General features: G+C 39.4%; 4 protein-coding genes across 4 annotated transcripts in view; 3 read left to right on the top strand and 1 right to left on the bottom strand.

The window, feature by feature from the left end:
• LOC103385357 (FERM domain-containing protein 4B) overlaps positions 1 to 3927 on the top strand; it is a 24693-nt gene extending 20766 nt beyond the window's left edge. The window contains exons 22-25 of the mRNA XM_008319219.3: positions 5 to 142; positions 320 to 455; positions 924 to 1043; positions 2078 to 3927. Of these exons, the coding sequence (XP_008317441.1) occupies positions 5 to 142; positions 320 to 455; positions 924 to 1041 (392 nt within the window). The 3' untranslated portion in view covers positions 1042 to 1043; positions 2078 to 3927. The remainder of the gene's footprint in view (positions 1 to 4; positions 143 to 319; positions 456 to 923; positions 1044 to 2077) is intronic.
• Positions 3928 to 5037: 1110 nt separating this feature from the next.
• Positions 5038 to 7163, top strand: lmod3 (leiomodin 3 (fetal)). Its single transcript, XM_025059154.1, has 2 exons — positions 5038 to 5325; positions 5436 to 7163. The coding sequence occupies exons 1-2, from the start codon at positions 5038 to 5040 to the stop codon at positions 7161 to 7163; spliced, it is 2016 nt and encodes a 671-aa protein (XP_024914922.1).
• Positions 7164 to 8375: 1212 nt separating this feature from the next.
• Positions 8376 to 13455, bottom strand: LOC103385347 (PRA1 family protein 3). The gene is made up of 3 exons (XM_008319209.3): positions 13147 to 13455; positions 11399 to 11616; positions 8376 to 9628 (listed from the first exon to the last, which is right to left on the bottom strand). The coding sequence occupies exons 1-3, from the start codon at positions 13326 to 13328 to the stop codon at positions 9453 to 9455; spliced, it is 576 nt and encodes a 191-aa protein (XP_008317431.1). The 5' UTR covers positions 13329 to 13455; the 3' UTR covers positions 8376 to 9452.
• A 719-nt stretch (positions 13456 to 14174) lies between these two features.
• uba3 (ubiquitin-like modifier activating enzyme 3) overlaps positions 14175 to 17005 on the top strand; it is a 4067-nt gene continuing 1236 nt past the window's right edge. The window contains exons 1-12 of the mRNA XM_008319210.3: positions 14175 to 14277; positions 14380 to 14418; positions 15087 to 15210; positions 15326 to 15406; positions 15496 to 15578; positions 15711 to 15791; positions 15892 to 15935; positions 16022 to 16086; positions 16167 to 16322; positions 16507 to 16609; positions 16717 to 16827; positions 16957 to 17001. Of these exons, the coding sequence (XP_008317432.1) occupies positions 14258 to 14277; positions 14380 to 14418; positions 15087 to 15210; positions 15326 to 15406; positions 15496 to 15578; positions 15711 to 15791; positions 15892 to 15935; positions 16022 to 16086; positions 16167 to 16322; positions 16507 to 16609; positions 16717 to 16827; positions 16957 to 17001 (952 nt within the window). The 5' untranslated portion in view covers positions 14175 to 14257. The remainder of the gene's footprint in view (positions 14278 to 14379; positions 14419 to 15086; positions 15211 to 15325; positions 15407 to 15495; positions 15579 to 15710; positions 15792 to 15891; positions 15936 to 16021; positions 16087 to 16166; positions 16323 to 16506; positions 16610 to 16716; positions 16828 to 16956; positions 17002 to 17005) is intronic.

Genomic DNA, 17005 nt, shown 5'->3' on the forward strand with positions numbered 1-17005 from the left:
GGCGGGTACCACCGCAACCGGGGCCACAGGGAGGGAGGGAGGGGGATTTATGACTTTGACAACGGCTCTCAGCTCAGTCTCGGTTACCAGACCATGCCAGCAGCCTTCAGCCACTCCAGCAGAACCACCTCCTTCTCCTCAGGTGAGAGGATCTCAATTAACAGCTTTCGAAAAAAGTCTAAAATAGTGGGTCTACACAGTCTAATTCAGTCTCTGGGATGTAGAACTTCCACTGGACATTTTTCTTTTGTCTCTCAGATAAACTGTTGCTAAAAAAAGCCCATAAAATACCCAACATTGATAAATGTCCTGTTTACAGTGTCATCAGCAGACAGCACAGGCAACTGGCGCAGCCAACTGGCAGTCGGCCTGGCAGAGTACGAGACACCAGACAGACCTCAGTACTCTCAGCCTGGAGCCCACGGAAAGTACAACCGCAGTCCCTCACACGGCAGGTGAATACTGCAGTTTTTAAACCTTTACACTGCACACACAGAGAAAATGTAAAATATATATAAAAAAGAGCAGATGAAGTTTTACAAATATTATTGGGAAATGTTTAAATTTTGCTGTATTGTAGATGAATATTGTTTATGAGGAAATTTGACATATTTAATTAGGCACATTAGAAGACAGAAGATTAGATAGATATAAATACATGCACATCACACACGGGATTTCACAAGATTTTTTGCAGGGGTTCAGATACATATACTGCACATATACTGTATAATGCACACGGTGACTTAAGGTACTATTATTATTATTCTGCATTTCTCTGCGTCTGAAAAAATAAGTTTCTTTCCCCAGGATTTTCTGCTGGTTTGACCTCAAACTGAGGGTCCTGTGAAAACCTAACTACAAAGTCTTCTCTCTCTTCTCTCCCTCATGCTCTGACACAACATTAATGCCCATTGGTGCAGAGGTTCCCCAGAAAACAAAGTCTCTGACACTGAGCCCAATAATTCTGAGTCAGTTGAGATGGTTGGTGCTGAAGCTACTAGTATAGACCAACAGATAGACAACCACTCTAGTACCTAAGGGTGAGACCGGTGGGCTACCTGACTGTATGTGTCATGATTCAAGTCGCCTTTCATGCTCATCTGCATGCTTGTATATTAGTGAATCCATTCACATTTCTCATAATGTGATTTGTGTTTTTTTTTTATCATGAAGAGAATGCATGACGTGATGTATTATTTTTAAAAATCCCACATGAACACTGCCATTTTGCTAGCTCTAACAGATTAATAATAATACAAAAAAATAAAGATATGGTGAAAAGATATTTACTCACACTGTGATACCATTGTGTTCTGGATACTGAACACTTTTAAATGAAATAGTTTAATCTAAGTAATAATACAAAAAAATAAAGATATGGTAAAAAGATATTTACTCACACTGTGATATCATTGTGTTCTGGATATTGAACACTTTTGAATGAAATAATTTTATCTAAATATTTTATATTTATTTTTTATTTTATATTTAACAAAACCATATTAACTACCCCTCGCTCTTTACCTGTAATATGGCAATGACCCACCGAGTGGCGTAGTTCAGACGGAATTGGAGAGAAAGCTGACCTCTTTAATTGTCTGCATTGATTCACTTTTTATTTAACGTTTTTTAATTTAAGAAAACCGCAAAAACAATAATAAATAAAACTAAATAAAACACTGTTGTGTTGTAAATAATGTGACGATGATAAAAATAAATTAACAAGCATAGTGACGTAATTTAGCAATACGTACATAGATGTACAAAAAGGCACAAGTCATGCTAGCAGCTACATGCTAGTTGGTTTAGCCATTTCGGTTCACCACAGTTGAGTGACTTAGCGCCAATTAAAGCATCAGTACCGTATCTTTTCCGGTGTTATAATATTAATAATAATAACAATAATAATAAATTAAAATATCAGAACTAGCAGAAGACTCCATACCTTTTGTTTTTTTATACCATTTCCTCTTCTCACTGTCATCCTGTGGTTGTCGTTCTCAACCAGTTAAGCTACAAAAAAACAAAACAAACAAAAAAACAAATTAAAAACATTTTGTCAATTCTTCTACAGGTTACACGTGAATGGAGGCTACTACTAAAGTACTAAAGAGGACCAAATCAAACCTTGGCACAAATGAAACCAGGGCAAGCAGCACATACAGGGGAGAAAGCTGAAGAGAAGGGTGTACTGTATACGTCCAACTGTTGGGCTGCCGTGACTCTCACGGACCATGGGAGACATTCTGTACATCTTTGGCAGCATAACTGTTCTCATATGGAAGTAACCTCGGAATATACTGTATTAATGACACTCTTGAATGATTTTCCCATGTGCCTTGGAGTAGAGGAAGTGTACATTTGAGAAACAGTGTCAATACCAAGATGTGACATGAATGCACTGGATCAAAACATGACTGTGTAGCTAGGGTGAAATAGAATTTTCTTTTTTTTTTGACCATCGGCTGTATATAAAAACTGGACACAGAAGTCTGAAGTGATTAGTGAGAGAAAGGCTGAAATGTTCGGTTGGTGGAAGTAACTCTTTAGGAATAAGTGATTACTTCTCACTTGATTAGCATTCATTGGAGACTTCAAACGTCACTAGGGTATGGGAATCATTATCGTCTTTGTCATTTTAAATCCTCCTTAGAGAAATACACAGTAGATCACGTATGCTGAGGCATTTACAAAGATTTTAAGGCAAGAAAAAAAGAAAATCAATAAATAACAAAAGTGTTTTTCTGTAAACTGTATCTCCCAGTTCAGTGTTTCCGTCAGCGAAAATCCTGCTTTTTATAAATTCTGGCGGACATCTTTGACACCAAGTCAGAACCTGCTTCTTCACTTCATCTTTGGACTCAAAAATACAGTTTGTTTGGAATTTTTCTACAGTTTTGGAGAAAACATAGACCAAGCCAGATGAAAGTTTGGACAATATCAGCAGATCCCTTTCAAGTCTAGTTAATCACTGACGTTTTTGCTCTAATTTCATCACTGTTTATTTGACTCAATGCTTGGCAAAGATGTAATGAAAAACTGTTGGTGACACTTAATATGTTGGTCCCCAATAGTTTTGCCCCACCAATTGGTTTTATGCTACATCATTTTTTGCACGGACCATTTTAATACACCTTTTTTGGTGGCTTTCCCACCTTTTTAATGAACCGCTGAAGTGACTTTCTTCAACAAATTTTTGCCAAAATTCAAATGATAAAAAAAAAAAACCTGAATCTGAGTTCAGCACTAAAAAGAGGAGCAGACTAAATAGTCTGTTTTTCAAAGTAAAATACAATGCAGATTGACCTGGGAACCCCCAGGCCCATTAGATGTGTCTTGACCTGTTTTAATTTTTTTTAAATTATATATAATCTGTCTTGGAACTTTTTGACTTACTCTTAAAGTTGAGTTACCCATGTTGTTTTAATGAAATTGTTTGGAAAATGCTCACTCCGTGTTCGATAGCTACGTCGATTTCATACAGTACATGGTCAACAACGTGTGTTTTAGCAGGAAGTAGACAGGTCATAGAACAGACTACGATATTTCACCTCCACTGTCTCTGTGAAATAGAGTTGAAAAATGTCCAAAAAGAGATTGGACGGTCATTAGAACCCACTGTGTGTTTCCATTTTAGACTCCGTGTCCTTCTTGAACTGAATGTATTATGTGAATATTGTTTATAGAATATTTTCCATGTCTGTGCCGTAGTGTTTTAAATGCATGGTGAGAACATGATTTTCTTATCAACCTCTTTTGTTTTTATATCAACCGCAGAGCACTGCCGTAAAAAAGCGTCTTCATGTCCATTTCACTCTGTGTCTCACATTTGTACAGTCGGTGTGTAGAGATTTGTTGTTAGATGTTGTCATAAATTATTTTCCACTGGAAACGACGATGTGAATAAACACGTGTGACAGAGAACGGTCCTCACTGTCTCGACTGGTGTGGGTGGAAGATGGCCAAAGGTTTTCAACATGGGGGTCCTGGCCTCTAGAGGGGCCAGAAAAGGGTGGTTCTTTTGTATTTTTTCTATTTGAAAGCAAACATCTGGGTCGTGGACCATGCTGTGTCTGCACTGCCAACAGCTACGCTCAATTTGGGAAATTGAAATGTTGCGGCAACAATGGACAGAGGAACAATTAAATAAAAAAATGTTTTAAAATGAAAACAATATTAATAAATATATAGCAATAAACAATAAAAATACTAGACATTTTGAAGATATGTAGCCTCCAAGAAAACAATTTTTGGATAATATTTGTATCTAGTTCAACACTAAGTTTGATTCCTGGCTTGTACCTTTGAACTGAATGTAAAATACACGGTGAGGTTTTATGTAAAGCACCAGCCACGACTTCATATAAAACAAAACTTGTATTTCCTGCTCTCTCCATCTCTGCAGCAGTTTGGGGAGGTTCGAGGGGGGGTCCTTGTCCTAAGACACATTGTAGACCCCTGATGTAATATGTGGATAAATGAGCTGAGAAATACCACAGGTCTAAGGTGAAAAAGTCAGAGGTGAAATGACATAAAGACATTAATTTGACTTTGAGCTACGATGTCAAACATGATGATGCACCCCCCTCTTGATGTCCCCCCCTCTGGGAGAATCAATTTCCCCGAAGAGAAGATTATCCGTACTGGCTCATAGGTTTGTTGTGGCGCTGCACTGTTTTCTGTTTGCGGAGAACACCCGACCCTCCCACCTGCCGCTGTCACTCAAACTCTCCGTTCTGTCCCTCAAGCAACTGTCATCCCAAAGATCATGACTGTTAGACTGTGGGGCCATCTGTTAGAGGGAGGGGGGTTTAAATAAGAATGTGAGCAAGTCTCCCCTCTGCTTGTACTTTAAATATCTTCCATGCTCTTCGTGTGGGTTAATTTTAGGCTCCACGGGAGCCGGGGTTTTTAGCCAACGTCTGTCCCAGTGTCTTTTCAGTTTGCTCCTCTCTGTGTCTCAGACGGGACAGAAGCTATCCTAGTTTTTTTATTTTCAATTTCAGAACTAGCAGGAGGCTAACGTGTACCAACATGTCAAACGGTAGAAACAATGAGGACCTTAGTGACGAGGACATCGATGAAGATGAGCTCCTGGCCATGCTATCACCCGAGGAGCTTAAGGAGCTCCAGAGTGAGATGGACGTTATCATTGCCCCAGATGAGAGCGTACCGGTCGGACAAAGACAGAAGGACCAGACAGAAAAGACGCCAACCGGGACGTTTGACCACAGGTCACTGGTGGGTTACCTCTACTGGGAGAAAGAGTCCAAACGTATGTTGGAGGAAGAGAGAGTACCAGCAACTCTTCTGCCCAGTGAGGTAGGAGGCCAAATCCTTAGAAAAATAATATATCATCAAAGAGTTTTCCCAGTTATAGAACCGATCTGAAATTGTCTAAATCATGATGTTTTGATTTATTGTTTGATTAGAAAACTCTGAGGGATGAAGCTGCAAAGAAAGAAAATGAAGGCAACGATGTGAAATATGACGAGTATAAAGTGATAGAGGAAGTCATTGAGGAAGAAACGGTCGATGGTCAGAACGGAGAGGAAATCATTGAGGAGATAATTGAGGAAATCATTGAAATTGCCAATGAAAAGGACAAGGAGGAAGTTGTGAAAAATGACGAAAAAGAGGAGATAATTGAGGAAATCATTGAAAATGCAGACAAAAAGGACAAGGAGGAAGTGAAAAATGATGTAAAGGTGCCAGAGGATGAAAACACAGTCACGCCGGTGTCTTTTCAAGACAACAATGCAGACAGGATTAAAAAGGAAAGCGAGTGCAGCGATGAGGCTTCAACGGATGTAAAGAATAAGCAGAGCTCAGCCCCTGAAGTGAGCACACCAGACGTGGAAGAGAAGGAAGAACCAAAAGGTGACACCCCACCTGCTAAAAATGAAACCCCAGAGGAGAACGAAAACAACGAAAAGCTCCCGCCGAAGGAAGAGAAAAAAATCAACAAGTTAAAAATTCCCAAGTTGGCCCTGAATAATATCAAAATGACGTCAAGACCTTCAGGAAATGAGACCAACCTGGAGTCGACGCTGGACAGGATTCGCAACAACAACCCATCTGTCACGGAGGTGAACCTCAACAATATAGAAAATATTCCTAAAGAGATGCTTCTGGATTACGTCAATGCTTTGAAGAAGAACAAACACGTGAAAACCTTCAGTATAGCCAACACCGGCGTGGATGAGAACATAGCTTTCAACCTGGCCAACATGTTACGAGAGAATCGCAGCATCACGACTCTGAACATTGAGTCAAACTTTGTTACGGGAAAGGGCATCGTAGCCATCATCCGCTGCCTGCAGTTCAACGAGACTCTCACTGAGCTGCGGTTTCACAACCAGAGGCACATGTTGGGCCACCACGCTGAGATGGAGATTTCACGCCTGCTGAAAGCCAACAACACACTCCTGAAGATGGGGTATCATTTTGAGCAGCCGGGGCCCAGGATGGTGGTCACGAACTTACTAACCAGAAACCTGGACCGTCAGAGGCAGCTGAGGAAGGAGGAGCAGAAGCAGCAGCAGATGAGGGAGCAGAAGGAGCTGATGCAGATTTGTGAAAGCAGTCTTAACCTGCCTCCTGGCTTACTTGAGATGCTGGGCTATGTTCCGCCACTGGAGCTCCTGCAGGAGCACGGGCTCGTCAAACCCTCGTCAGAACATAATGGCATTCCTCTAACACAGCAGCAGCCAAAGCCAGAAGAGCCAGAGCCTCAGAAGCCGCAGCCTCAGAAGAAGCTCAAACAGAAAGGAATTCCTAAACAACACAAAGCCGAGCCCACAAGTTCAATAAGGGAAGTGCAGCTGAAGAGGACGCCCAAGAAACGTGATCCGTTCCTGGACCAGGACCCCAGAGACAACAGAAGACCAGAGAGGGCCAGTTTCCAACTGAAGAAAACACCCAGAGTCAAAGACGGAGGCAGCTCCGAGACGACAGACGAAAGGCCCAACCTGACCGCTGTGATTAAAACTTTGAAGCCTGTTCCCCGTCGACGAGTGCCTCCGAAGGTTGACCTCACGCCACGTGACCAGCTCCTGAGTGAAATCAAAAAGAGCAACGTGGCGTATCTGAAATCTGTAAGTATCCCATGTGGGAACTGGTTAGCTAAGATGAAGGTGAACAACTGCAGTGCTGTATGACAGGTTTGAGGCAGGTGTATATCTTTACTGTGAAACAGCTTTTTTCTTTTAAATCTGAACTTTTATATCTTTACTGTGAAACAGCTTTTTTTGACTTTTGAAGTATTTAAAGCAAACGATTACTGTTTGGCCACACTAGGCAATAGCACAGTCCCACCAGTGGGCCGCAAACCTTTTTTTTCTTTTAAATCTGCACTTTCTGCAGTTTTGAATTGAAAAAAAAAAACTACAGATAGAAACGTATACACTTGTCTATAATTGTTGACAGCATGAAAATGTCAAGATTTCAATTGTTGAATCTTCTATGGTGCATTCCAGTATAAACTAAGGATGGCTTGATGTGATACTCAGGATCAGTACTGGTCAAAATTTCAGAAAAAAATATAGTCAAAGAAAACAAGGCATTGGATTGATATCGGTATTGGCAGATACTCCTAGTTGTAGTAACAGTATCATATCGGAATGATGTCAGTACTGGTCAAAATTTCAGAAAAAATTATAGTCAAACAAAACAAGGTATTGGCAGATACTCCTAGTTGTAGTAACAGTATCATATCGGAATGATGATGAAAAAGTTGTATCAAGCCATCTTTAGTATATTTTTTTTTTTACTATTTAATCTGAAAGATTGTATTAAAAAGCCTTCCATTCATTTGGGTCTCATCCACAGGTACCACTTCCCAAAATGCTGGAATCGTCTGAGACCAGTCTCTTCTGAGGCGCTAACGTCTACGAAAAATGTCTGTATTTATTTGCAACACGTTTCTTACCAGTTGCCCTGTTCAGGGGAAGTTTGTAAATGTGTAGTGATTTTATTTTTGTTTACACACGAGGTGTAGTTGTTCTGTTGTGTTACAGTATCTCAGTGAGGTCCTACATGTTCATGCTGTAGAATGAAGATAAGGACTGGAGAACCAGGCTGGTGTTTTTGACTCCTGTTACTGAATCAGATCAGCAGTGGCTTTTGAATTAAATATAAAATAGATGTTTATGCAGCAATTCTTTTATTTACATACTTTTTGCTATAAAATATTTCACTTCTTTTTGGGGAAATTTATGTTCAAAAACACAGTCAGTCTGAAACATGCAGTGCATGGAAGCATAAATTATAATGTCATTTAGTGTTTAATAACACAGAAATACTTCTAGAATTTTATTTTCATTTCTTTGGGTTTGTTTATTTATTCATCACGTTCTCAAAAACAAAACAAAGGTTTGTTTATTTATTCATCACGTTCTCGAAAAAAAAACAAAAAACTAAAATAAACCATACAATGACACATTGGTATTTTATAGTATACATACACATTCAGTCTGGGCTGCAATTTGTGACGGCAGCATGCACAAACTGCAGTTTAGGGACGAAAAGCAACGAGAAACAACTGCCATGTCTAACAGGAGTACTGCAGTAATATACCCAACATTTGAGATGACAGATTTAATCCCATATCTTATAACACAGGTTTGTTGCATTTGCTTTTACCCCTCGCGTGGTTTCGCAATTTTTCATATGCAACCATTTACGCTTTAGTGCATGCTAAATAACTGTATGACAACAAAGACAGATCTAAAACACCAACAGACAAGTCAACAACATGGCATAATATTCAAATAATACAGCTGCGCTTGCCATTCTTTTATTTATTTATTTTTTTAATTGCATAGCTATGGACAGAGGGGATACACTCGGTACAGCCTCTGTGGTAAGGAACTGTGCAAACATGTAATATTTGAACGTTGAATATTATTAATTATGGCCGTATACATAATAATGTATAAACCGGAAACAAACTGGTCTGAGATCAGTACTCACACAGCTTCTACATAAACCTGATGTTAATCTCACGTATGGCTGTAAATCAGAGAGCTGTTAAAAAAAAAAAAAATCAGGTCTGTTTTGAGGTAGCAAAATGAAAGGATGGAGCTGTTGTCGAACTGTGTGAAAACGCTCAACTTTTCCCTTTGCTGAAATCCTACAAACCCTCAAAGAATTCTGCATTTTGGAACATGAGCTGTTAAAAGGAATGATCAAACTTTTAGTCTTTGGAAAAGAAATCTCATCATCATTTTATTGTGCCTGTCTCTGTATTCCGTCATCAGATGGAAACAGAGTTAAATGCATGGAGTAATAAGGTACATGGACACACTTGAGTAACTTTGCATTAACAGAGGGGGAACAGGGGAGGTAAAAGGTGACATACTGTGAGGTACAAAGCTGAGAAAAAAAAACCCTAACTCTAGACTGGATGACACTTCACCTCCTCCACTCACTCCACAATTTCAGCCTTTCTATTCCTTCAGTTTGCCTTCAATGAAATCCTGAATCTTGTTGATTTTCTCCTCCTGTTGATCCAGGAGGTCCATGATGACGCCCATGGGTGTCTTTTTCAGCCCAGCGCCCTCTATCTTGTTCTCCATCCTGTTCTTCATGTTGCGCAGTCTCAGGGAGGCATGGATCAGGATTACTGCAGAGAGAGGAAGACCGTTGATTTGACACAAAGATTAGGGCGATCAAACAGGAAAACAGGAAAAAAAAAAGATTAATCACAGGGTAGCTGTAGATTAGTCGCGATTAGTTGTAATTGTAATTAACCATGATTAACATAAATATATTCAAAGATATAAAAGAAAAAGGTAGATGGTAGGTGTTTCACACATGACTTATCCAAATAATGGAATTATTAATAAAATGTCAAGAAAAGATGTGCAAAAAGTACTAAAAAATGTGCTTAATACGGTTGGTGGATTTTAGCCATTACTGTTCATCTTCATGGTGTCTTGTAGAACGCATTAGGAGTTGGGTCTCACCTGAAGATGAAGCCTCCACAAATGCATGCTGGGTGATGAGTATTTTAAACTCATGGTGCTTCACGAAGCAGAACACAGTTTTTTCCACAGTGTGTGAAAATAACAGCGTGCGTATCGACGGTGAGTGGATGGACGGTGGAATTATCAGATATACAGAATAAAAAAAAAATGTGCGTATCGACGGTGAGTGGACGGACGGTGGAATTATCAGATATACAGAATAAAACAAATTTAACAACGCAATGAATTTGTCATTTCAACAGCTCTGATAAAAATATAAAATTTGAGTCATTATTTTTTTGCATGGACAGATGGCCGCAAACCCGAGCAGGTGTAGGGTCAGGCCATCTTTTATTCCCACTGCAGATACTAAAAGCATGACATCAGTCTGTAAATGTAGTTCTGTACAAATCAGAGACACGTAGCAACCAAACAACATTAGCAGGAGTGGGCACGGCCCCGGGGAACGGCTCAAAAAAACTCCTCGTCTTTCATCCACCGAGTTGGAGCAGCTATATTTGCTGCAATAATTAAAGATCTAAACAACCTAGAGGAACATACGGCTCCTGCTGCTAACCTACTGTATAGCTAGCTCCACAGTTTAACCTGCAGCTTTGGGCCCAGATTGAAGGCCATGCAGTGAGTCATGTTAGTGATACTGCAAAAACTGTCCAACATGGTGAGTCAGCCTTTGGAAAAACTTGGTCACACCTTCAGTGAAAACCATAATCAAGCTCTCTGTGACTCACTGGTAGTTTCTAAGATGGCAAACAAACTGGAAACTTGCAAAGTACAGGGGAAAACAGCAAAGTACAGATAGTAAATATATACAAAAACATGTAAAAGAATCCTACTGGTTTCTTGTGAAACAGTTTTCCCGGACTGGTGAAATCGACAAAATAAAAATAGATCTCATTGTGAGTTTTATTTTTATTTTGTCGATTTCACCGAACACTGAACGCCACATTTATTGAACTTCCTGTTATTTTTGAACCCCAAAGCTTGTCTTGTCTTTCCTCTGTGGGCCTTTTCGTTTTCTTAAGATGGAGATTTTATTTTGAATAACATGTTTTGAAAGTTTTAATATTTTGTCAATTTCAAAATAAAGTGTTTGGGGAACTCTAGTTTAAGATATTTTAAGATATTTGACAGTTGTGTTTTGAGAGACTTTCTAACTTTTAGAGAAAACATAAAATGAAATCTTAATGAATGTAAAATATATTAATTATTTGGGAGTGATGCTGTTATTTTTAAAACATATTAAAACACATAAACTGCTAATTAAAATCTTTTCTCTGTGGCCATGTACTAAATGACCAACGGGCCAGTACTGGTCTGCGACCCGGTATTTGTTCACCTCCGTTTTGAGATGTAGGTGTTTAGTCTTTGACAGTGGTGTTAAAAAGATCAAACAGGCATCGACTTACACAACAAAGGGAAGGTGATTCCGAAGATGAACACCATGACGCCGCCACACAGCGACAGCAGGAAGTAGCTGGTGGCCATGACTCCGATGACAAACAGGGTGGGGTTCTTTTTTTTAAAGTTCTTGATAGTTGCTGTGTTCTCTCCTGCCCACACGGAGCCCATGAAGACGAGAGTCACCACAGCTCCTCCCAAGAACATGCCAAACGGGTTCAGGAACCTGAATATTGTACACGCCAAGAAACGAAGCTTTAGTTCCCTGATGGTCGTCTAAAAATAGCACAACCTGTTGGTGGAAACTTCAACAGCTAACTTGATGTGGAACTTTGGTTCCTAGAAGAGTGAGATGTGTCAAAAAAACAAACAACAACATGAATTTAATATTCAATTATTATAGACCATAGAACAATAAAAATGGAAAAGAAAGAGTAATTAATGAAACCTAGTGGCTTGTAATTTCTACTCCTCAAATCATTTTCTGCTAAGACAACAAAACAAAGATGGCCGCTGATTGTACCAGATTCAGGTAAAAAGCTTCAGTTTTTACCTGTTGTAGGTGTTTTTTGTTTTTTGTTTTAAATCTTTTGTGTCTGTTTGTGAAAGTCATCCCCGTAGCACTGACCAACTGTCATCTGTCGGCTGTCGTTGGGGTTTATTGTGCACGGAATTTTCCATCATATGATGTTCATCAGCTGCATCTGTGGTGTTGGTCTTGATTTGCAACTAGAATGCTTGTTTATTCAAAAGGAAGTGGCCTCACTGTCAGAACCCACTTCCTGCGCAGGAGGCAAAAGTAGTTTAATGTTAACGTGATGGTCACTGAAACACCCTGCTGGGTTTAGGAGATGAGAACCACGGCCATGTTTTACTTTTATATACCATCTACTGCATACATTACATAGACTGTAATTTAAATGGGTGGTTCCAAAACTGTGGAAGGCAAACCACTGTGGTACGTACAATCTATTTTTTTAGACTTGAGAACACAGCCTCAAGGCAGTACACTGTGTAACACCTTAAATAACCACTGATTTAAATCCACAGCCATAGTTAACTGTTCATATTTTATATATAGCCCACTGCTTCACCTTAGTTCAATCCTGTGATCACTGCACAACTGTTTCTACTCAAACAGTACTAACGGTACACGACTGTAACAGCCTGTAACAGTCGGTGCTTTTATTTATACTATACTATGTTTATTAAAAACTACTCTTTTGCACTCACAGGCTAACTCAGAGGCTAACAACATTTCGCTGACTCGTAGTGACGTGTAGTGGTAATAAAGTTTAAAGTAATCCAATCTAACTTGAGGGTAATTTATGAAAACTACAAAAAATAACCAAAAACCTTTCATGCACATATCTGTTTAAAAATCAGTATTGTACCCTTCAGAATCTCAAACATCTCCTTATTGTATTGATGCAGATCAAACAGCCACGGCAGCCACCATTTCTAGGCTAACGCAGCATCGATGATCGTTTTTTTAATATAAAACAAAGTCTGTGGAAATAGTGTGGGAAAAGTACTGTTTGTTTTCTGTACTGATATACTGACTGAGGTGAGCTGGCAAATGCCACGAGTATGGGCCAAATACGGCAAATGTATAAAGAGCACAAGGGTATCATGGACACGGATGTTGGCACAGCATGTTCATAGAAATAACATCCAGAGTGGGTGTGGGTGCATGGTGGTATGCAGACTAATTAAACAGAGAGCCTGGCTGCGTTAGCACTGTACCACGACTCACCCAACAATGACGAACACCACTACAGCCACGGCGAAATAATTGGTCTGGTAGTAGAGCAGATTACTAATCACTCTGTTGTTCCACTTGGTTAAATCGCCGAAGTCTGGTTTGGCGAATCTGTCCGTCCCGGGATAGAAGTCATCCCACGGTCTGAGGGGAGCGAGCTCCATCTTGGCTGCCATGGCTTCAACGTGTCGTTCAAACACACATAACCGCACAAGCTGCTGCGTATTATTTTGACAGATCAGCTGATGCTGTGAGGAGGGGAATGTAGCGTAATGATGCGCTTACTGAGCCCGCGTAATGTCTCGCGAGACTTTCGAACTAAGACGTGCTTTAAGGTCTGTGCAATAAAATGCGCATTATCACAAATAATAAGCCTTCGAGGTTTCTTGTATTATATATTTGTAAAATTATTTTGTAATCCAAATATAATATTTATAAAAATTAGTATTAATGCTTTTATATTTTTACTCTCAAGAATTAATGCCTTTTAAGTATCAGGGCCGGTGGCAGTTCTAGCTTTTGTTCCACCCAAATATAATATTTATAAAAATTAGTATCAATGCTTTTATATCTTTACTATCAAGAATTAATGACTTTTAAGTATCAGGGCCGGTGGCGGTTCTAGCTTTTTTCCCACCAACCGTTCACAGGAACAAAAACAACGGACACTGCTTTTGGCCACAGTATCACATACAGTACCTACAAAAATATATACACTTAACTTATGTATACACTCAAGTTAAATCAACGAATTAAATTAGGTAATTATACCTTGAAGAATAAAATAAAAAAGATTGTTTTTCTCTAGAGCTATTTGACCTACGTCATATTAAGATTACGTCCTTTGTCAGACGATGTCAAGACAACCACAATGCCTACCTTTACCACTAGATGTTGCTAAATTTACACTACACATTATAAATACTACATGTTTAATGTCAATATTATTTAGATTGAATTAAAGCCAACATAATATTTATGTCAATGCAAAAATATGTTTCTCATACACACTGAAGTTGTGCTCAATCGTTGCATGCGCAGCGAAGCGCAGACTTGACTCTCGCGAACACAACAGCCAGAATCGAGGACATGGGACCGTGAAAGTATGGCGGATGCCGAGGAGCCGTAAGTCTCAATGGATAAAAAATATAATTTTTTGTTGTGTAAACTTTGTTGGTTTATGGTCAACACGACATGGCTTCACTCTGGTTTTACCTCTCCTTCCAGGGAGAAGAAAAGAAGGCGATTAGAGGACCTGACTGAGAAGTTAGTGACGAATGCTAAATAAAGGTCTCTGACTGGCAGCAGGTTTGCGTTGCACTGTGAGCAGCGACTGCTGGGCCAGGAGACTCGACCAGAAACAACGGGACAGCCTTAATAATGCAGTTAGATCGTCGTATTATCTATCAATGATTGAACATAATAAATCCAATTACAATGATGATCTAACAGACAGGCCTAGCACTACGCTGAAACTGAAACCGCCAGTGAACATAATATCTGCGCACGAACTCAGTAACGCAGATCATTTATGATCCAGTTTTAACCGATAACGTCTATATTTATGATATCATGTTGGCATACAAATTTCTTCAAAACCTAGAATTGTGATTGTGAATATATGTAAATTTTCAGCCAATTCATTCTATATTGGAGTTCCTTCTTAACAGCAGTTAGCCATATCTTTAAGCTTAAATTGCTGATGTGAAATACAGCCTTTCGAATGCCTTGATTATGTGCTGTGCTTTTGCAAAGTTGGTCAGGAAAACTTCCCTTTAAATTATTTCCATAACTGGAATTGATGAATTGTCCAATACTGGTGCTGTCATAAAACATGAAGACTATAAAAAAATAGAACACAAATGTCACCATACCTGTTATAAGAAATGGTTATACACGTGTCGTTATACAAGTCACTGTGGCTGTGTTTGTAGAATGGCTGTAGATGGTGGACACATAGGCAGCGGTTCTGACTGGAATGGCCGGTGGAATCATGTAAAGAAGTTTTTGGAAAGAACCGGTCCATTTACCCATCCTGACTTTGAGCCCAGCACTGAGGTAATGCATAAGTATGTCTATAAAATGATGCATACATACTATGAGAACATACTGTTATTTATTTATTTTTAATTTCTTCATACATTTAGTTCTTAAAATATGTTTATGATTTCAGTCTCTACAGTTTTTGTTGGACACATGTAAGATTCTGGTCATCGGTGCCGGGGGACTCGGATGTGAACTACTCAAAGATCTGGTAGGAAAACCTCTGATCTTCATCGCTGTAAACATAGTAGTTGTAAAAAAAGTTAAAGTTTAATGTAATCTTTTTTTGTTGTCTTTTAGGCCTTGTCTGGATTTCGTCTCATCCATGTGGTTGACATGGACACTATTGATGTGTCCAACCTCAATAGGCAGTTTCTCTTCAGGTAGATTTAATGATGTTTTTCCAGTCATCTGTAACACAAATATTAATGTAATATATATTTTTTTTGCATCAGTTACTCTTTTGCCCCTGTATGGTATTATCTGACATGTATTTCCTTTACACATCAATTCAGGCCTAGAGATGTCGGTCGACCAAAGGCAGACGTGGCTGCTGACTTCATCAACAATCGAGTCCCAGGATGTAAAGTCACTCCGTATCCTCCTCAGCAGTTTCTAACGCTGCTTTGGTTCATTTCAAATTTGATATTATTGATTTGACAATGATGCACTTTGTTCCTTATTATTGATATGCAGTCACTTTAAAAAGATTCAAGACTTTGATGAATCCTTCTATAGACGTGAGTGTTTTTTTCACATTCAACTTTATATAAAAAAAAAACAATTTTTTAATTAATTTTTATTTTTTATTTTAACCCTTCCCCAGAGTTCCATATCATCGTCTGTGGACTGGACTCTATCATCGCTCGACGCTGGATGAACGGAATGCTGGTAGGACAATGAAGTTCCATTTGATTAAAATACTCTCAAAAAAATGTGTGGTGACTGACAATCTCATCGTCATTCTTCAGATTTCCCTCTTGTGTTATGAAGATGGAGTTCTGGATCCCAGTTCCATCATTCCCCTCATTGATGGAGGGACAGAAGGCTTTAAAGGAAATGCTCGTGTCATTTTACCCGGCATGACTGCGTGTATCGACTGTACACTAGAGCTGTACCCACCACAGGTGACTTTTAATATTTAACCCTGCAGTGGTTAATATGGTGAAAACACAAACAGAGAGTAGCATCCCAATTACCACTTTGGTGACCCCCAGTGGAGGGAAGGGTTGGAGTGAATTTTTCATCATGATGTAATTATGTTCGTTGTTCAAATGCTTTCACACTAATAATGTATGTTACAATCCACAGATAAATTTCCCCATGTGCACCATTGCATCAATGCCAAGGATACCTGAACATTGCATTGAATATGCCAGAATTCTGCAGTGGCCAAAAGAAAATCCATTTGGAGGTAAACAGTAACATTTAACGTGCATTCCTGTAGACGTTAGCCACAGGAAGTACACATCAACTGCTGGGATAAAGACAAAAACACACACGTGTCTTCTTCTAATTTAGAGACCGGCTTAGATGGAGACAATCCAGAGCATATCCAGTGGGTGTTTGAACGCGCCCAGGAAAGAGCTGCAGAGTTCAACATCACGGGTGTGACGTACAGACTCACTCAAGGTGAACCTGTTTTATTTGGTGCTAACGTGATGTAGCAGTCTGCCTCTTCAGGACAGAATCGGTACGACTAAATCTCAGGCATCTGTGGCGCTGAATTTCTAAAAATGTTTTCTACCGCGTTTGTCGCAGGAGTTGTGAAGAGGCTTATTCCTGCGGTGGCTTCTGCTAACGCTGGGCT

The sequence above is a fragment of the Cynoglossus semilaevis genome, chromosome 10 (assembly GCF_000523025.1).
Source record: "Cynoglossus semilaevis isolate Cse_v1.0 chromosome 10, Cse_v1.0, whole genome shotgun sequence".
NCBI lineage: Eukaryota > Metazoa > Chordata > Actinopteri > Pleuronectiformes > Cynoglossidae > Cynoglossus > Cynoglossus semilaevis.